This window comes from Camelus ferus, chromosome 13 (genome assembly GCF_009834535.1).
Source record: "Camelus ferus isolate YT-003-E chromosome 13, BCGSAC_Cfer_1.0, whole genome shotgun sequence".
Taxonomy (NCBI): Eukaryota; Metazoa; Chordata; class Mammalia; order Artiodactyla; family Camelidae; genus Camelus; species Camelus ferus.
In genome coordinates this window covers 35,865,625-35,880,302 of record NC_045708.1, presented here as the reverse complement: position 1 = coordinate 35,880,302, position 14,678 = coordinate 35,865,625, and the positions used below count along the sequence as shown (strand labels likewise).

The following is a 14,678-nucleotide window of genomic DNA, read 5'->3' as shown; positions in this document are numbered from 1 at the left end:
AGGTATTTGGTAAAAAAAATAAGTGCTCAGTAAACCTGGTAGAAATGTGCAAGTGTGAACTTAGAAATCATTTTTCATTCCATAAACATTTACTTAGCACTTCCTTTGTGTCAAACACAATGCTGTGTTATGGGTTTTACAAAGAAGACACTGACCCTAGGTATAAGGAAGCTTACTGTCAAGTGAGGAAAAGAGAAATACGTAATGTATAAAGCATTGTTAAGTGTTAGGACAAGGATGCACGGGGGACTGAAAGGACAGAGCAGTTCAGTAAACAAGAATGTTATACTTTGGTCTTAGGAGGTAGTGGTGATTCACCAGAGATGGGAAAGAGCATCCTAGGTACACTGAGAAATACACCAGCGAAAGAGAAGCCTTTTCTTGAGCTGGGTAATGGTGCAGTTGTAGAGGGGCGAGGAGCCTGAATCTGTTGGCCCTCCATGTGTTTGGAGTGGGGGCGGGGCACATAATTATTGATTCTCAGGGCATTTCAGTTGAAGATAAAAGTTACTCAGTACTTCGACCACGGCCAGGTGCACCGTGGAGAGAAGCGCCGGGAAATCAGAGTCCTGTCCCAGGCTCCCAAAGTTGAGTACCAAGCACGGAAAAGCCGACCCATCTAGCTGTGCGGTCAGCACGGGAACCTGCGTTCGCAGCAGGTGAGCGGGATCCCCCAGCCGACCTGGTCCCGCGCCCAGAGGCAGTCGAGCATGCTCAGTTGCCAGGACTGGGTGGCCCAGTTGCAGGAGAGAAGCGCGGCGGAATCCCAGCCCCGCCGGCGCCCGGCCTTGGAAGGCGGGCGGGTAGGCGGAGGAGTAGGCGGGGGGGTAGGCGGGGGGGTTGGGGCGGGGCCTCGGACGTACGCTTGCTCCCAGCCCGCCCCCCGCCACGCGCCGGCCACCCGCACGCCGGCCGCCCGTTGCCCTGGCAACCGTCGTGCCGCGTCTTCCTGAGGGAGTTCCTGTCAGCCCGCGGATCCCATCGCCCGCTCCCCATTGCCCGGCGATTTTCGCGTGGGCTCAGAGGAAGAGGGACAACAAAAAATGGCGGAGCGGAGCCAGACGGCGCCTGAGGCAGGTCTGTGGGGGCGGTCGAACAGGGGAAGCGCTGAGGCAGCGCGGCTGTCCTGGGCCTGAGGGGACGGCGGACTTGGGCATGGCGCTACTCCTGAGGAGGCGCCTTGCGTGTTTGCGCGGTAGGGCTCTGACCTCGGGGTCGGGGGTCAAGGGAGGAGCGTACCCCTCTGAGTGGCAGCAGGGACCCCGGAGTCCCGGCGTCGCAGTGGTATGTTATGTGCACACTCCTGACAGAGCCTTGGCCCAGGAACGGCTGCGACCTCAGGGAAGACGCAGGACTGCCCTCCTGAGGGGCACCTGTGATGGGGTCTGATTGTAGGGATAGGCTGCGTCATGGAGAGGGTGTACACAATCCTCTGGGAATATGGGAGGGTTCCCTAAAGGGGCATGGTTTAGGGGAGAGGGGCTCTGATTCTGAGGAGGCAGGCGTAAGTAGGAGGAGTGTTACTTTAGTATCAGGCAGTGTCATGGAATGGGGATATATGAGTATTTGTGCTTTGGGGAAGTGTAGTGCCTCAGAGTTACCCTGGTCACAGAGAAAGTATACAAATCCTAATATGAGTCCCTAAAAGGACAAGAGGCTTGAGGGGACACCCAGAGTCCCATTCCTTTAGTACCCTACCTAGAGAGGCTTGCACCTGAGTATGAGTGTATGTGGGATCAGTCATCTTGAAGGTCATTCAGAATCACAGAGGGTGCATATTCACCTATCTGTGGGTGGAGGGTAGTCTTTAAAGTGCTGGGAGACTGACAGAAAGGAAGGCCTAGGGTCCTGTTCCTGAAGGAACTCCCTTGTGAGTATGGCTGGGCTTGGAGAGATAGTGACCTAAGGGTCTTACAGGATCATAGAAGGGAGCAAGGGTTTTTTACAGTCCTGTGTATATGGGAGGGAGTTTGTCCCTAAAAGGAGCCTAGCTCTGAAGAACTGGAGTATCAAAGTGACATATGTGTGTGTGTGTGTGTGTTTATGTGTGTGTGTGTGTGTGTGTAGAAGAGCAGTGGCTTTGGGGATGTGTGTGGTAGTGGTTGATGCAAGTGGTATACATAATCTTGTGTATGTGTCCTGATTAGGTATTTTGGTCACAAGAGTGACCCACTTGAATTATCCAGCCCTTGGAGATGGGAGAAGTAGGTGGTGGTTATGGTAAGACTGTACAGGTGCCTGGAACTGGAAACTGTATGGAGCCATCAAGAGTGGTTCAAGAGACCATTATCTCTCGAGACCTGCATGGTTTCTTTCTTTCAGAGCATCTCTGTTTCTTCCACCATGTAGTTCCTCTACTCACTTAATAGTTGAAGCTCCCTGAATTTGAACACGCTCATTCCTCTCGTTATACATCTACTCAGCACATATCTGAGTGCCAACTATATGCCAGGCATCAAGTTAAGCACTGAAAACTCCCTGCTTGTGATTCTCTTACCTTATTTTTTTTTTCTTTTCTTCCCTCCCGTATACTTACAGCCTTCACACATATTATTTAATCTGCTTATTTTTATTGCTTATTGCCTGTCTTCCTCTTCTACAATGTAAGCTCCATGAAGGCAAGGGTCTTTCTTGTGTTTATCAATCCCACATGTCTAGAGCCATACCTGGTATGGAGTTAAGTTACTAACATATTTGTTAAGTGAATGATGAGTGACCTGATATAATCTAGATGTTCAAGGAGCTTTCCCTGAGGAACTGAAAGGAGACAAGTGAGGCTGCATGTAGGGTAACAGGAGGAGAAAAGTGGTAAACTGAAGCAGATCTTGCAGGGCCTTGGAGGCCAAGATAAGAATTGGTCAAAAATCCTAAAATGTAGAGAAGGAGTTTGGAAATATTTAAGAGACATAATTAATAGGACTTAGTAAAAGATGGGAATGCGGGAGAAGGATGTATAAAAGTGTACTTCTAATTTTTAATTTGTGTAATTGAATAGTTGGGGGTGCCATTATGGAGACAGAGAATCCTAGAGGGGATCTTGGCTAGATGTGAGAGGGAAGATCATGAGTTTGATTTTGGACATATGGAACCCGAGGTATCTTTTAAAACAACCAAATAAGTGGAGAGATTGACAAAGCAGTTGAATTTACAAGAAAGTCTGAGGTAGCGTGGAGTTAATTGCTGAAGCCATAAGTGTGGATGAAATTGCTTAGAGAGAGAGTTAAGAGTGTGGGCAGAAGAAGCCTGGGATGAAGTGTTGAGTAGTGGCAGTATTTCAGTGCCTTCCAATGAGACTGAGAAGTTTCAACTAGGGAGAAAAAAGGACATCCAAAAGAATATTTCAAGTACGTGCACCCCAGTGTTCATAGCAGCAGTATTTACAATAGCCAAGACAAGGAGGCAACCTAAATGTCCATCAACAGATGAATGAATAAAAATGATGTGGTATATATCCATATCAATATCAATATCTATATCTTTATCTATATCAATATCTATTACTTAGCCATAAAAAAGAATGAAATAATGCCATTTGCAGCAACACGGATGGACCTAGAGATTATCATACTAAGCCAGAAAGACAAATACCGTATATCACTTATATGTAGAATCTAAGAAAATGGTACAAATGAACTTATTTACAAAACAGAGCTAGACTCACCGACAGAAAACAAACTTACGGTTACCAAAGGAGAAAGGGAGGAGAAATAAATTAGGAGTTTGGGATTAACAGAAACACACTACAGTATCTAAAATAGATAAACAACAAGAACCTACTGTATAGCACAGGGAACTATATTCAATATCTCATAACAATCTGTAATGGAAAAAAAATGTGAAAAAGAATAGAATTATATATACATACATACATACATATATATGTATAACTGAATCACTTTACTGTACACCTGGAACATTCTAAATCAACTATACGTCAATAAAAAAGATAAGTGACATATTCATTAGCTTGAATACAAGAAGGAAGACTGAGAAAATAGATTTAGCAACATATTTAACATTATTAATAACCTTGATAAAAGAAAATTGGTGAAGGTAGGAGCCAAACTATTTAACTTCTGTTAACTGACTCAATCTTCTTTTTTTAATTCAGATTCCCAAGAGAGAGAATCTGATTGACACACGTCATTTTTTCCCACCAAATCATGTCACAGATTACAGAGGTGTAGGATTGACTTTGAATTAGGTGTCCAGCTATTGCTGGCTAGAGTTACCTGGTACAAAATATGTCTGTTTGGTGATTTCTTATCTCAAGAGCAATAGCTAACATTTCTGGAGTGTTTATTATGTGCCAGACATTGTACTAAGTGCTTTAAATGTTTTAATCCACTTCAGCATTGTAACTACTCTCTAAGGTATTATCTTTATTTAATATGTGAAGTTTTGGCACAGAGAAGTTAAACGACTTGCTCAATCTGCAAATAATTAGTGTAAGATTGTCGTTTTTTGGCTATTTTAACATTATCTAGATTCATTATTTGGGCTTCTGTTTGTATTGCAACATGTTACCTACAGCAGAAATAATGCCATGATGAAGATTCCTGCCCTATTGGAAATATTCTAAGCTAAGCATACATTAGCAGGGTGGAGCGGAAAGAACTGGAGCTCAGATCCCTGTTTAGATCCTTTTTAAAATCTTGTTTCTATGACTTATTAGATATGAACTTTGGATTCAAATTTTCTGATCTTCAGTTTCCTCATCTGTGAAATGGGGATGATATTTTCAGGATAACTGTGAATATTAGAGATAATGTATCTGAAGAGCCAAATGCATGGTGTTTCTTTAATTCCCCTGAAGCTTGAATATAAAAAATTCAAATGTATTACATATATTTTACATGTAAATGCAAGCTTTAAACATACAATGATTAAGATAAGACTTTTTTTCATTTTTCTCCATTAGCATAATTGATTTCCTGTCAGGAGCGAGGCAGAGGCCAATCTTGGTGAATGTAGAATTGTTAGCTGAACTGTGTCATGGGAGGAGTCTCTGTATGAGGTGGATTTTGAGGAATTTCTTGAAGGAGTGAAGGGACACTTAGGATTTTTTTTTTTTTTCAAACATGCAGATAGCCCTGTAAGATGGTCAGATTTGCAAAAGGAAGTTTTTTTTCTTTTAAATATTATACTTTAAAATGAGAACATGACTGTTAGAGTTTTTCTTTTTCTCCAACAATTTGGCCATTAATAATAATACAAAAGAAATGTTACGGTTAACTAAATGTGGAAGTATTAGTCTCAGGCTAGATTGTACCTGCTTCAGTTTCTCAGATTCTTCTCCCTCCTTTCCAACTATCATAAAAAAAAGTTTTTGTTTGAGTTACCTGGTAAAATAATTTGTTTTCCTTATTGCCAAGTTTGTTTCTTTTGTGAAGGCCCATGTAGACCAGAAGTTTTAGAATAATGCAGTCGGTTAAAATGGTCTGAACCTTGACCACTTTCTCTGTAAACAAAGTGAGTATTTTAAAAGAAGCAACTTTACATTATCTGAAATTATCTCTAGACAGAACCTTGAAATTTTAAAGAGACTTAGAAGTGAAAATAATTTTTTCTATCATTTGTTAATAGTTGGGCAAAATAGTTAAACTTTTTTTGCTTTACTTTCTTTATTTGTAAATTGGGGATAGTGACACCTACTTTTCAGGTGACATTTAGAGATAAGGTGTGGAAAATGCACAACGTCTTACACCCCCAAAGAAATTGTAGCTTAATTGGTATATGCACGCATGTGTGCGCCTTTTCCTGAAGGCTTACTAGCAAAATCGCCTTTAAAATAAGAGGAAATCCAGGTCTGTAGTCCCTTATTGTGCACCCTTACGTGTAAATATATTTCAGAATTTGGGTTTTTTTTTTTTTTTTTGATTATGGAAAGGCAGTGCAGCATATGTACTGCTTATTATATAACACCCCTAGTAGGGCATGGGAGAGTACCCTGTAATCAAACACACTCATATCACATTCACACTAATTGAATAAAAGTTATAAATGGCTTCACATCAATTTAGGTTAAGTTTTGCTTACAGATTAGTTTTGGCACCAAAGTTATGGAAAAAAAATCACTGTTTTTAGAGATTTAAAGATTTTGAAATTGTGGAAAAGGAAATGTGGACTTTTACCCCTTTTTAGAAATATTTTAAAACTTCAATTTTTTTTTATTACCTTTATATCTTCTGTAACGTCAGTGAGCTTAGATTTATTAAAAATCCCAAAAGTATTGGGACAGAAAGCACCTTTTGTTTCCATGATGCTTATGTGATTGTTCTTTTTAAGAATCTCTGATAATGTCTGTCTTTCTGATATTTGTGAATGTTGCATTTGGCTTCAGTTTCAGTCTCTTGGATCAGTGTCATTTTCAATGAGAGATACTTGAGAACTGTATGCTTTAAGAAGGTCAGAAGGATGCCCATATTTTGCATACATGTTCTTAACAAAGTCACACCTGTGTCTTTGAGTCCTTTAAGAACAGCACAGTCTTATGTGAGTTTCAAAATATTTTTATTGTTAAATTTCAGCAATGGAGTAGGTGTTAAATTTTTCAATTTAAGAAAAATTTTCATTCATAGCTGAATTTGATTTTTCTGCTTATAAAAATTATTGCAAGTGTGAAAGCTTAAATAATTCATTAATGGTGTTCACTATGTGGAAATATGATAATTTTTACTTTTTGTATTTCCCATTTATTTAATTGGATTCATAAAAGAAGTTTCTCTTCTTTTCAAACTCTGAAGGAAGAAGTTTTTGTCATATATTTTTGAGAACTATTGATTGTGAATATTTGAGTCTTTAAATAGGCTTTCAAAATAATGTACTTGCATGTCAACTGAAGGAAAACAAAACAGGCAAACATAAAGGCTTCTAGAATTTTCCGTAAGATTGAAAACTTTTATATTGGATTAGAGACTCCTAAATAAAAACTTTCAACAATGTTATGGAAAAAATATCTGAGATTTGGTATAAGGGAATGGGAAAAACAATCTGCCAGCAATTATAATTTGCTTGCCTTTTTTTGGAGTCTTAGAAGTTACTAATTGTAGTATATTAATCTCTATGTCATGTTTTGTGAAAGAAATCACTATGTTGTGGACTGTGTTATTCATTTAAAAATTATTCATTCAAAAATATGTATTGAATACCTACTATGTACCAGGCATTGTGCAAAACTCTGGAAATTCAGAGATATGTTAGACAAAGTTCCTGCTTTTAAGGAGCTCCCATCCTAGTGGAGGAGAAACAGAGTTAGAAAATTACCATCCAGGCAATGACAGAGTTGTATACAGAATTCTGAGGCCAGAAAATGGTTCCCTGACAACCTGGGGGCGATGGCAGTTATAGTTCAGCAAAGCTTCATGGAGGAAGGACAAATGAGTTGAGGCTTGAATGACAGAAAGGAGTTAGTCCAGTGATGTTAGTAGGCAGAGGGCCTAGGAGAGGAGTGATGGAAGAGAGAGAGAACAACATGTGCACAGAAAAGTTGTGTGGTTAGGGAATAAAGCTTATGCAGAACATTGCTAGTATTGCTCATCTATTGACAGAGCTAAAGACTATTCATTCCTAACCCTTCACCCTCATCCCTCCATATTTGTCCTTAAACACTTCTGGGATCATAAATCCCTTAGACTATGTAATGAAAAGAAAATAAATTCTTTCTCATGAAAATGCATGCTATGTGTAGACACAAAAAAATTTGAAAATGATTTCAAGAGATAATGTCCATCCTCAGAAACCCAGGTTAAGAAATTCTTTGTTAGTTATCAGGTTACATTTAAGAATCTGAAATCTTCAAAGTAGGAATACTTTGGTGGAAAGGGTTGATCTAATAACATCTGGGCTAGAGCAATCCAAAGCAAATGTTTTGAAATTAAACAGATAAGATTTATTTATTTTTATTTTTATTTTTTTAGTTTATTTATTTATTTTAATGGTGATATAACTGAAACATATCTTAGACTAAGACTGAATGGATTTGTTGTCTGTAGGATCTCAATAAAGGAAACATTTAAGTAGCACTTTAGAAACAATGAAATGATATCTGGAAGGAACATGGAAATACTTGAAGTAGTAATGAACATCAGAAAGGTATATATATATGTATATATAAATGTATATAGTAATTTTTTTTTCAAATTCCAGTGTAGAGCACAATTTTTCAATTATACATGAACGTATATATATTCATTGTCACATTTTTTTTCTCTGTGAGCTACCATAAGATCTTGTATATATTTCCCTGCGCTATACAGTATAATCTTGTTTATCTGTTCTACATTTTGAAATCCCAGTCTATCCCTTCCCACCCCTTGCCCCCTTGGCAACCACAAGTTTGTATTCTATGAGTCTGTTTCTGTTTTGTATTTATGTTTTGTTTGTTAAACAGATAAGATTTAAAAGCCAATCCTTCCACTTAACTGTGTAATAGTGCTTCTCTGAGCCTCACTTTTATTCTTCTTTAAAATGGTAATATAATCCTTTCCTCAATAGAATTGTGAGGGTGTACACATGATAGAGTAGAAATTCTGTTAATCAACTTACTGCATTAATTGATGTCTTCCATTCTGTGAGACAGGCAGCTTCACATATATTTAAAGAGCCTCTCTGATCATGTGGCTACCCCAGATACTGGAAGACAGCAATTTTATAAATGCGTGTTATAACTACATTAAGAAGAACTTAAATTAATTTTAATTAAAGTTGGAAATAGCATCCAAAGCAGTAATACTCTAACTTCTCATCTTACTGATATCATTACCAGTGAACCACCACAAGAATAGCAATGATTATGAGAAATGCTAGTAAAATTTTTGCAGCTTGGTAAAAATTATTGTAAATATTTTGAACTTTTCTATAAAAAACTAGAAGGTCTTATATAAGTTTAGGTTTATCATTATTGTGTGGTCTTTGATTTGAAGCTCAACATCACTCATATTATAGAACTGGATGAAGAAAAATTAACTTCAATTTAATATAAATCATATGTAGTCTAGTATTCAACTTTGTGAAAGCAACTTTCCCTGTATTCTGAAGAGGGAATCATCATGCAACTTCTATTTTTATTTTTATATTAGTTCCTAGAAATTGATTTAATAAAGTCCTGAGGAAAAAGAATTTTCTTTCCTTTGCATCAACATTTACCAGAGTTGAGACTAATTTTAGGTTGTATTGCATTGACTATCTTTTCTGTTACTGGGAGATTTTTGTATTGTGATTAGATCAATGTTATTTTAATTGACTGGGTTTCTTCAGCTAAGGTACTCAATAAATAATTGAAGTATTGTATATATTTTAGTTGAAATCTGAGGTGGTACATTCTGAGACAGTAGGTGTTGTAACTAATTAGTGATCTCCATTATCCCAGGGGCCAAATTGTTTTTTGGGGAGGAGAGAGAAATTTTTCTTTATTATTTGCACATCCTTACTTTCAAAGTGGTTTGAATTTGGCAAAAAGTTGTTCTCAGCAAACTTTACATTGACGTGCATATCATCCTGATGAAATGAAGTAAGTACAAATTTTTTCAGGTATCTAATTTTAATACTGTTTTTCATTTAGATAATCAAAAGTTGCCAACCACCCTTAAAAACACACTACCCACTTAAACTATGAGATTAAGTTTTCTTGTTATGAGAGTGACAAAAGCAGCCTTATTCTGTAGGTATCAGCTGTGAACAATAAATACTTTGAACGTTTGGAAGTTTCAAATTGTTTTTCAAAAACAGAGTTAAGTATTATGAAGAGAATAGATAAATTCCTTTTGTTTCTGTCCTAGCAAGCTAAATGTTCTTATATTACTTTTTCAATCCATTATCTTTATTAAAGAAACTAAAGATTAATAAAATCTGTAAAATTTTCATCTCTAGCTTTCCCAATTTTTCTGCTGCAGGCTTTTCCTGCCCCTGCCTTATTCCAGTTAAGTAGAAGAGTTCGGCATACAGAATAAACCCTAGGTCTTTGGTTTCTTTCTTCCTTCAATTTTTTATTATTCTCTTTTTTCTTTATTACTTGGCTATGCTCTGTTTGGCAGGCCAAGAGGAATCTCTGGTTCTTATTAAGTATTTCAGATCTAAAATGGATGTGCTGTTTATTATTGGCAACTATCTTGAGTATTATGAATATTTAGTATCAAAGAGAAGAAAAATGGCTGAAAATATAATTAAAAATACTTATGTATATGGAATTCCTAAAAATCAAATTTGACTTTTAAGTACCATGGAGTTTTAAAAATGATAAATCAGAGCTTAAAATCCATTTTCTATTCCTATTAGTTTTCTGAATCTGAGAAAACTGCTTCTGATGAAAAGTAAAGTAGTCCTTGGATACATCAGGGAATCACCACATTTCTTAATTCTGAAGCTATCTTTCTCTTTGCCTTGCAAGTTTTAATTAGTCATTTTGAAAAAGTGTAAATGCTTATGTAGAATTTAAATAAAGAAACACAATTATTTTAAGTTGTTTAAATTATATATAGCTTTATTTGAACCATATTTATCACATTCTTATATTCAAGTTATTTTTTGTTTATCTCTCCTCATTTTTCACATTTTCTCTTACAAAATTACAAGCAAATTTATATCAGGCTCAGGCAATACTGGATAAGTCTCATGTCTGACTGGACTTGTGAGCAGAAGCTTCCTATCTCCCTCCACATTGACTTCTTTGGGTCTTGGGAATGTAACTTTAATTATTATTTTTTCTTTTAAAAATAATTTCATATTTTAAACTTTTATTTATTATTTTATTTTTTTGGGAAGTAATTGGGTTTTTATTTATTTACTTATTTTTAGTGGAAGTACTGAGGTTTGAACCCAGGACGTTGTGCTTGCTAGGCATGTGCTCTACCACTGAGCTATGCCCCGCCCTCCCCATTTTTTCTTGTAATAAGATTGATACAATTTGAATTTGGCTTCTATACAGAAAACAGGAGCATAAGAAAGATGAGGCTCTTTTCTGTAATGCATACCCTATTAATCAAGAAGTGTTAGCATTAAGGTGAAGGACCTCTGGTGGTCTTTTCTGTCTTTTACACCAGTCCTCCACATTTAATTCCTCTGTGGACAATCTGCATGCCCATGTGCCAAAACTAGGACAGACTCAGGGGCTCAAATCATTGTGAGGAAACCAGTATAGTTCCTGGACTGACTTAGAAATTTTGAGACTTTTCATAGACTAGCTATATAAGCTGAAGGTAAAACCATTTGGTCCTTTGACTCTCTACTCAAACTGAAGCTTGTGACCATTCTTTTAAATTAATTTACCAGACACTTGTTTTGTGGAGCCTTGTTTTGGGATTAGAGAAGTAAATGACAACTGCCCACAAAGAACTTATGTTCAATAATTTATTTATACAATAGGAACATTAAAGGTGGCAATGTATCAGGTAAAGTCTTTCTTCTCTCATCTTAATGGCTATCAACAAAATAAATTTTTGCTGTCAGTAAAGAGCTGGAATACATCTCCCTTCACTCCATCATCCATGTTAAGTTTTTCTTAGACCAGCGATTGCAAACTGGCATCACAGGGGATGGATCAAACTACTAGTTATATTTTGCAGGGCTCATGAAGCATATAAACAAGGAATTAATTAGATTAGATTGATTGTTAATTGTTTAAAAACAGGGAAATTTCACACAGAAGTGTGAATTTCTGGCTTCTCTTGAAAATTCAGGCAACTTGGCAAAACTGGGCCTACATTGATGCATGTTCACCATTGACTGGAGCTGAGTAGCTGGTACCACCTTTAGAAGGAGTATAAGGCTTTCTGGTATGACACGGTCCCCACCTCTCACTATTTTCTCCTTAGTTCCTTATTCTCAGTTTGCTTTAATCATTTGGTGTTACCTGCTTAGCTCATAAAATTTTCAGCCCCTGTTTTAGACCATCATTGTGAAAAAAATTATATACATTTTTTTCCCTTCTAGTAGGCTTAATTGAAAAAACCCACCAGAGAGATAAGTTTATGTTCTCCTTCCTTTTACAGTCATAGAGGCCACTCTTCTAGACCAAGTTTTACTTGGTCACATAACCTTATAGGATCAGTGTATCTATAAAGCTACTACTTAGACAAATAATTTTGGACACAAACTATTAAGTAAGTTGTGTTATGTGGCTAGTTTAAAATAACTCCATTTAAAATAACCATTATATTATGGAAAATTTCAAACATGTACAGAAATAGAAAGGATAGTACTAGAACTCCTACATACCCATCATCCAGCCTCAGCAATTATCAATTATTCCTTCTTACTTTTCTTCTTCCCCCAGGACTATTTTGAAGCACATCACAGATATATAATTTAACCTATAAATATTTCAATGTATGTCTCTAAAAGATACATTCTCTCTCTTTCTCTCTTTCTCTCTCTCTCTATAAACACACACATACATACTACATGACATACATATATATATAATTATAGCAAATATATATATTCATATCAAAAAATATGTAATCATACCAAATAACAATTATTCCTTAATACGACATATCCAGTTAGTTTTTATTTTGATTATTTCATATATAGGTTTCCCCCTTCATCTATTTTCTTTCCCTTGCAGTTTTTTATTTGATTAAAGCATATTGTTTCCCTGGATTTTGCTGATTGCTTTCCCATGGTGTAGTTCAAAACATTATTCTGTCTTCTGTATTTCTTATAAATGACTGTGTATATCTGGAAGCCTCATTACATCTAGGCTCCTTTTTTTTTTTTTTAAAGACTGTTTCAAAAGTGGTTTTATGTGTTTCATTAAGAGGCACATAATATCTAGTTGTCTCTCTTTATGTGATGTTAGCAGCCATTAAACAATTATACATGATTCAGATTTAAATGATAATTCGAAACAAGAATAGACTAGAATTTCTATAAAAAGTAGTACAGCTGAACTCTAGGAATTTAGAGGAGGAAAAAATAAGATAAATTGGTCAGGGAAAATTGTATGGAAATAGGGGTGCTTAAGATACATATTGAAGAATGGGAATGATTATGGTAAAATGAAACAACATATTAGCCAGTTTAGGCTAAGTTATACAGTGATAAATGACTCAAAAATCCCAGGGGTTTATAACAAAGGTATATTTCTTGCTTCCAGTATATATCCATTGTGGATCAGCTATAGTTTGCTCCATATCTTCATGTCAGGACACAGGCTTTTGTGGTAAGTTTTATTTGGGACATTTCTGGTCTCATGCAAGAGGAAAAGAGACCATATTGGAACCACGCAGTGATTCTTTTTAATGCGTCTGCTTGGAAGTGGCACATTTCACTTCTGCTCACATTTCTGTTCAAGGCTTACAGCAAGGCTGCTACTGACAGGGTGGGTTGTATAATCCTGCCATAGGGCAGGGCAGCAAATATTTAAAAGAATGCTATACTCTGTGACAAGAAAGACTTATGGGTGAGAAAGGAAAGGGTATTCTGCGTAGGAAGAGGCACAAATGCATGCAGTATATTTGGGAGTTAGTAAGTGGATCTATTATTCAGGAGTAGAATAGGTAGGAGTAGAAGGTAGAATAGGTCTGGGTAGAAGAGTAGAGACTATCAAAGCTAGGGAGGGAGGATACAGTAGCATTTAAATTCCATACTCATGCTCAGCTAACATCCTCTTCCACTGAAGGCTAGACTTTGGAATGGGAAGCTCTAGTTCAGTGATCTGCATATATAATTTTAAGTTAGCTAAGTAGAAACATTAAAATACAAAAAACAGGTAAAATTAATGTTGATGTATTTTATGTAACTCCGTATATACCACTCAACATCCTGTTATATTTTCCTTATTTATTGTTTTATTCTTAGCACTCAGTGAAGACATGAAAAGGAATTCTATAGTAGTTCACTGTCAGTTGGGAATGGTTGATTTAGTCTCATGACTTGGCCTCCCAAAGAAAAACCATTTTTGAATAGGATATAGTAATGATCTGTAAGCAAACAAGGAGCTGAGAATACTGTTTTTCCTTTCATTTTAGAGATCCTGGGGTAAGAAAAAAGGAGCAGTCTCTTCTTAAGAGGATTGCAAGAGAAATTGTGCCATCTGGGGAGAGCCAGATTTTAGAGTAAAGAGGTAGTGGGAACTTTTAATGAAGAGTAGAAGAGTATTGGAGAGAGCTTATAAGAGGTGCAATCCTAGAGATCACCTTAGTGCTAGAAGGTTGGTGACATGGGGAGCTAGACTGGATGGCAGAGTGATTAGACGGCCATAAGAAGGGTAAATAATGAAGAGGCAGTGAAGAATTTGTAGTATAGTCTCAGAGAGTTCTAAGGGAATCAAGGGATCATAGGCATGAAGGAGAGTGTTGGAAGGTGGGTAGAAGGAACTTGGATGGACGAAACTGTTCCAGGATTCCAAACTGATGGAAAGTGGTTTAAGTGCCACTGGGAACCAGTTTGCCAGGTAAGAGGAGGACTTTGAACAGGCTGTTTTTTGTGTGGCCATTGCCCCAGATGGATAAGGAATTAGATGACAACCAAAACTTAAGGATTTAAATGAGAAGGGCCCAGGGGTTGTGACAATGAGGATATTTCAGAGTAAGGGTCTGTAGTTCTTGATGACTCGATGTGATGAAGGAAGAGAAGCTGCTTTGTTAATATTTATGAATGCTCACTATTTATTATGCTCCTTATATATATTATATTTAAGCTTTACAAAATCCTGCAAGGTAAATGAAATGAATTTC

General features: G+C 36.9%; 1 protein-coding gene across 1 annotated transcript in view; it reads left to right on the top strand.

The window, feature by feature from the left end:
- Positions 1-920: 920 nt before the first annotated feature.
- Positions 921-14,678, top strand: part of AGBL4 (ATP/GTP binding protein like 4) — a 1,086,468-nt gene continuing 1,072,710 nt past the window's right edge. Inside the window, exon 1 of the mRNA XM_032494231.1 lies at positions 921-1,077. Coding sequence (XP_032350122.1) covers positions 1,044-1,077 — 34 coding nt within the window. The 5' untranslated portion in view covers positions 921-1,043. The remainder of the gene's footprint in view (positions 1,078-14,678) is intronic.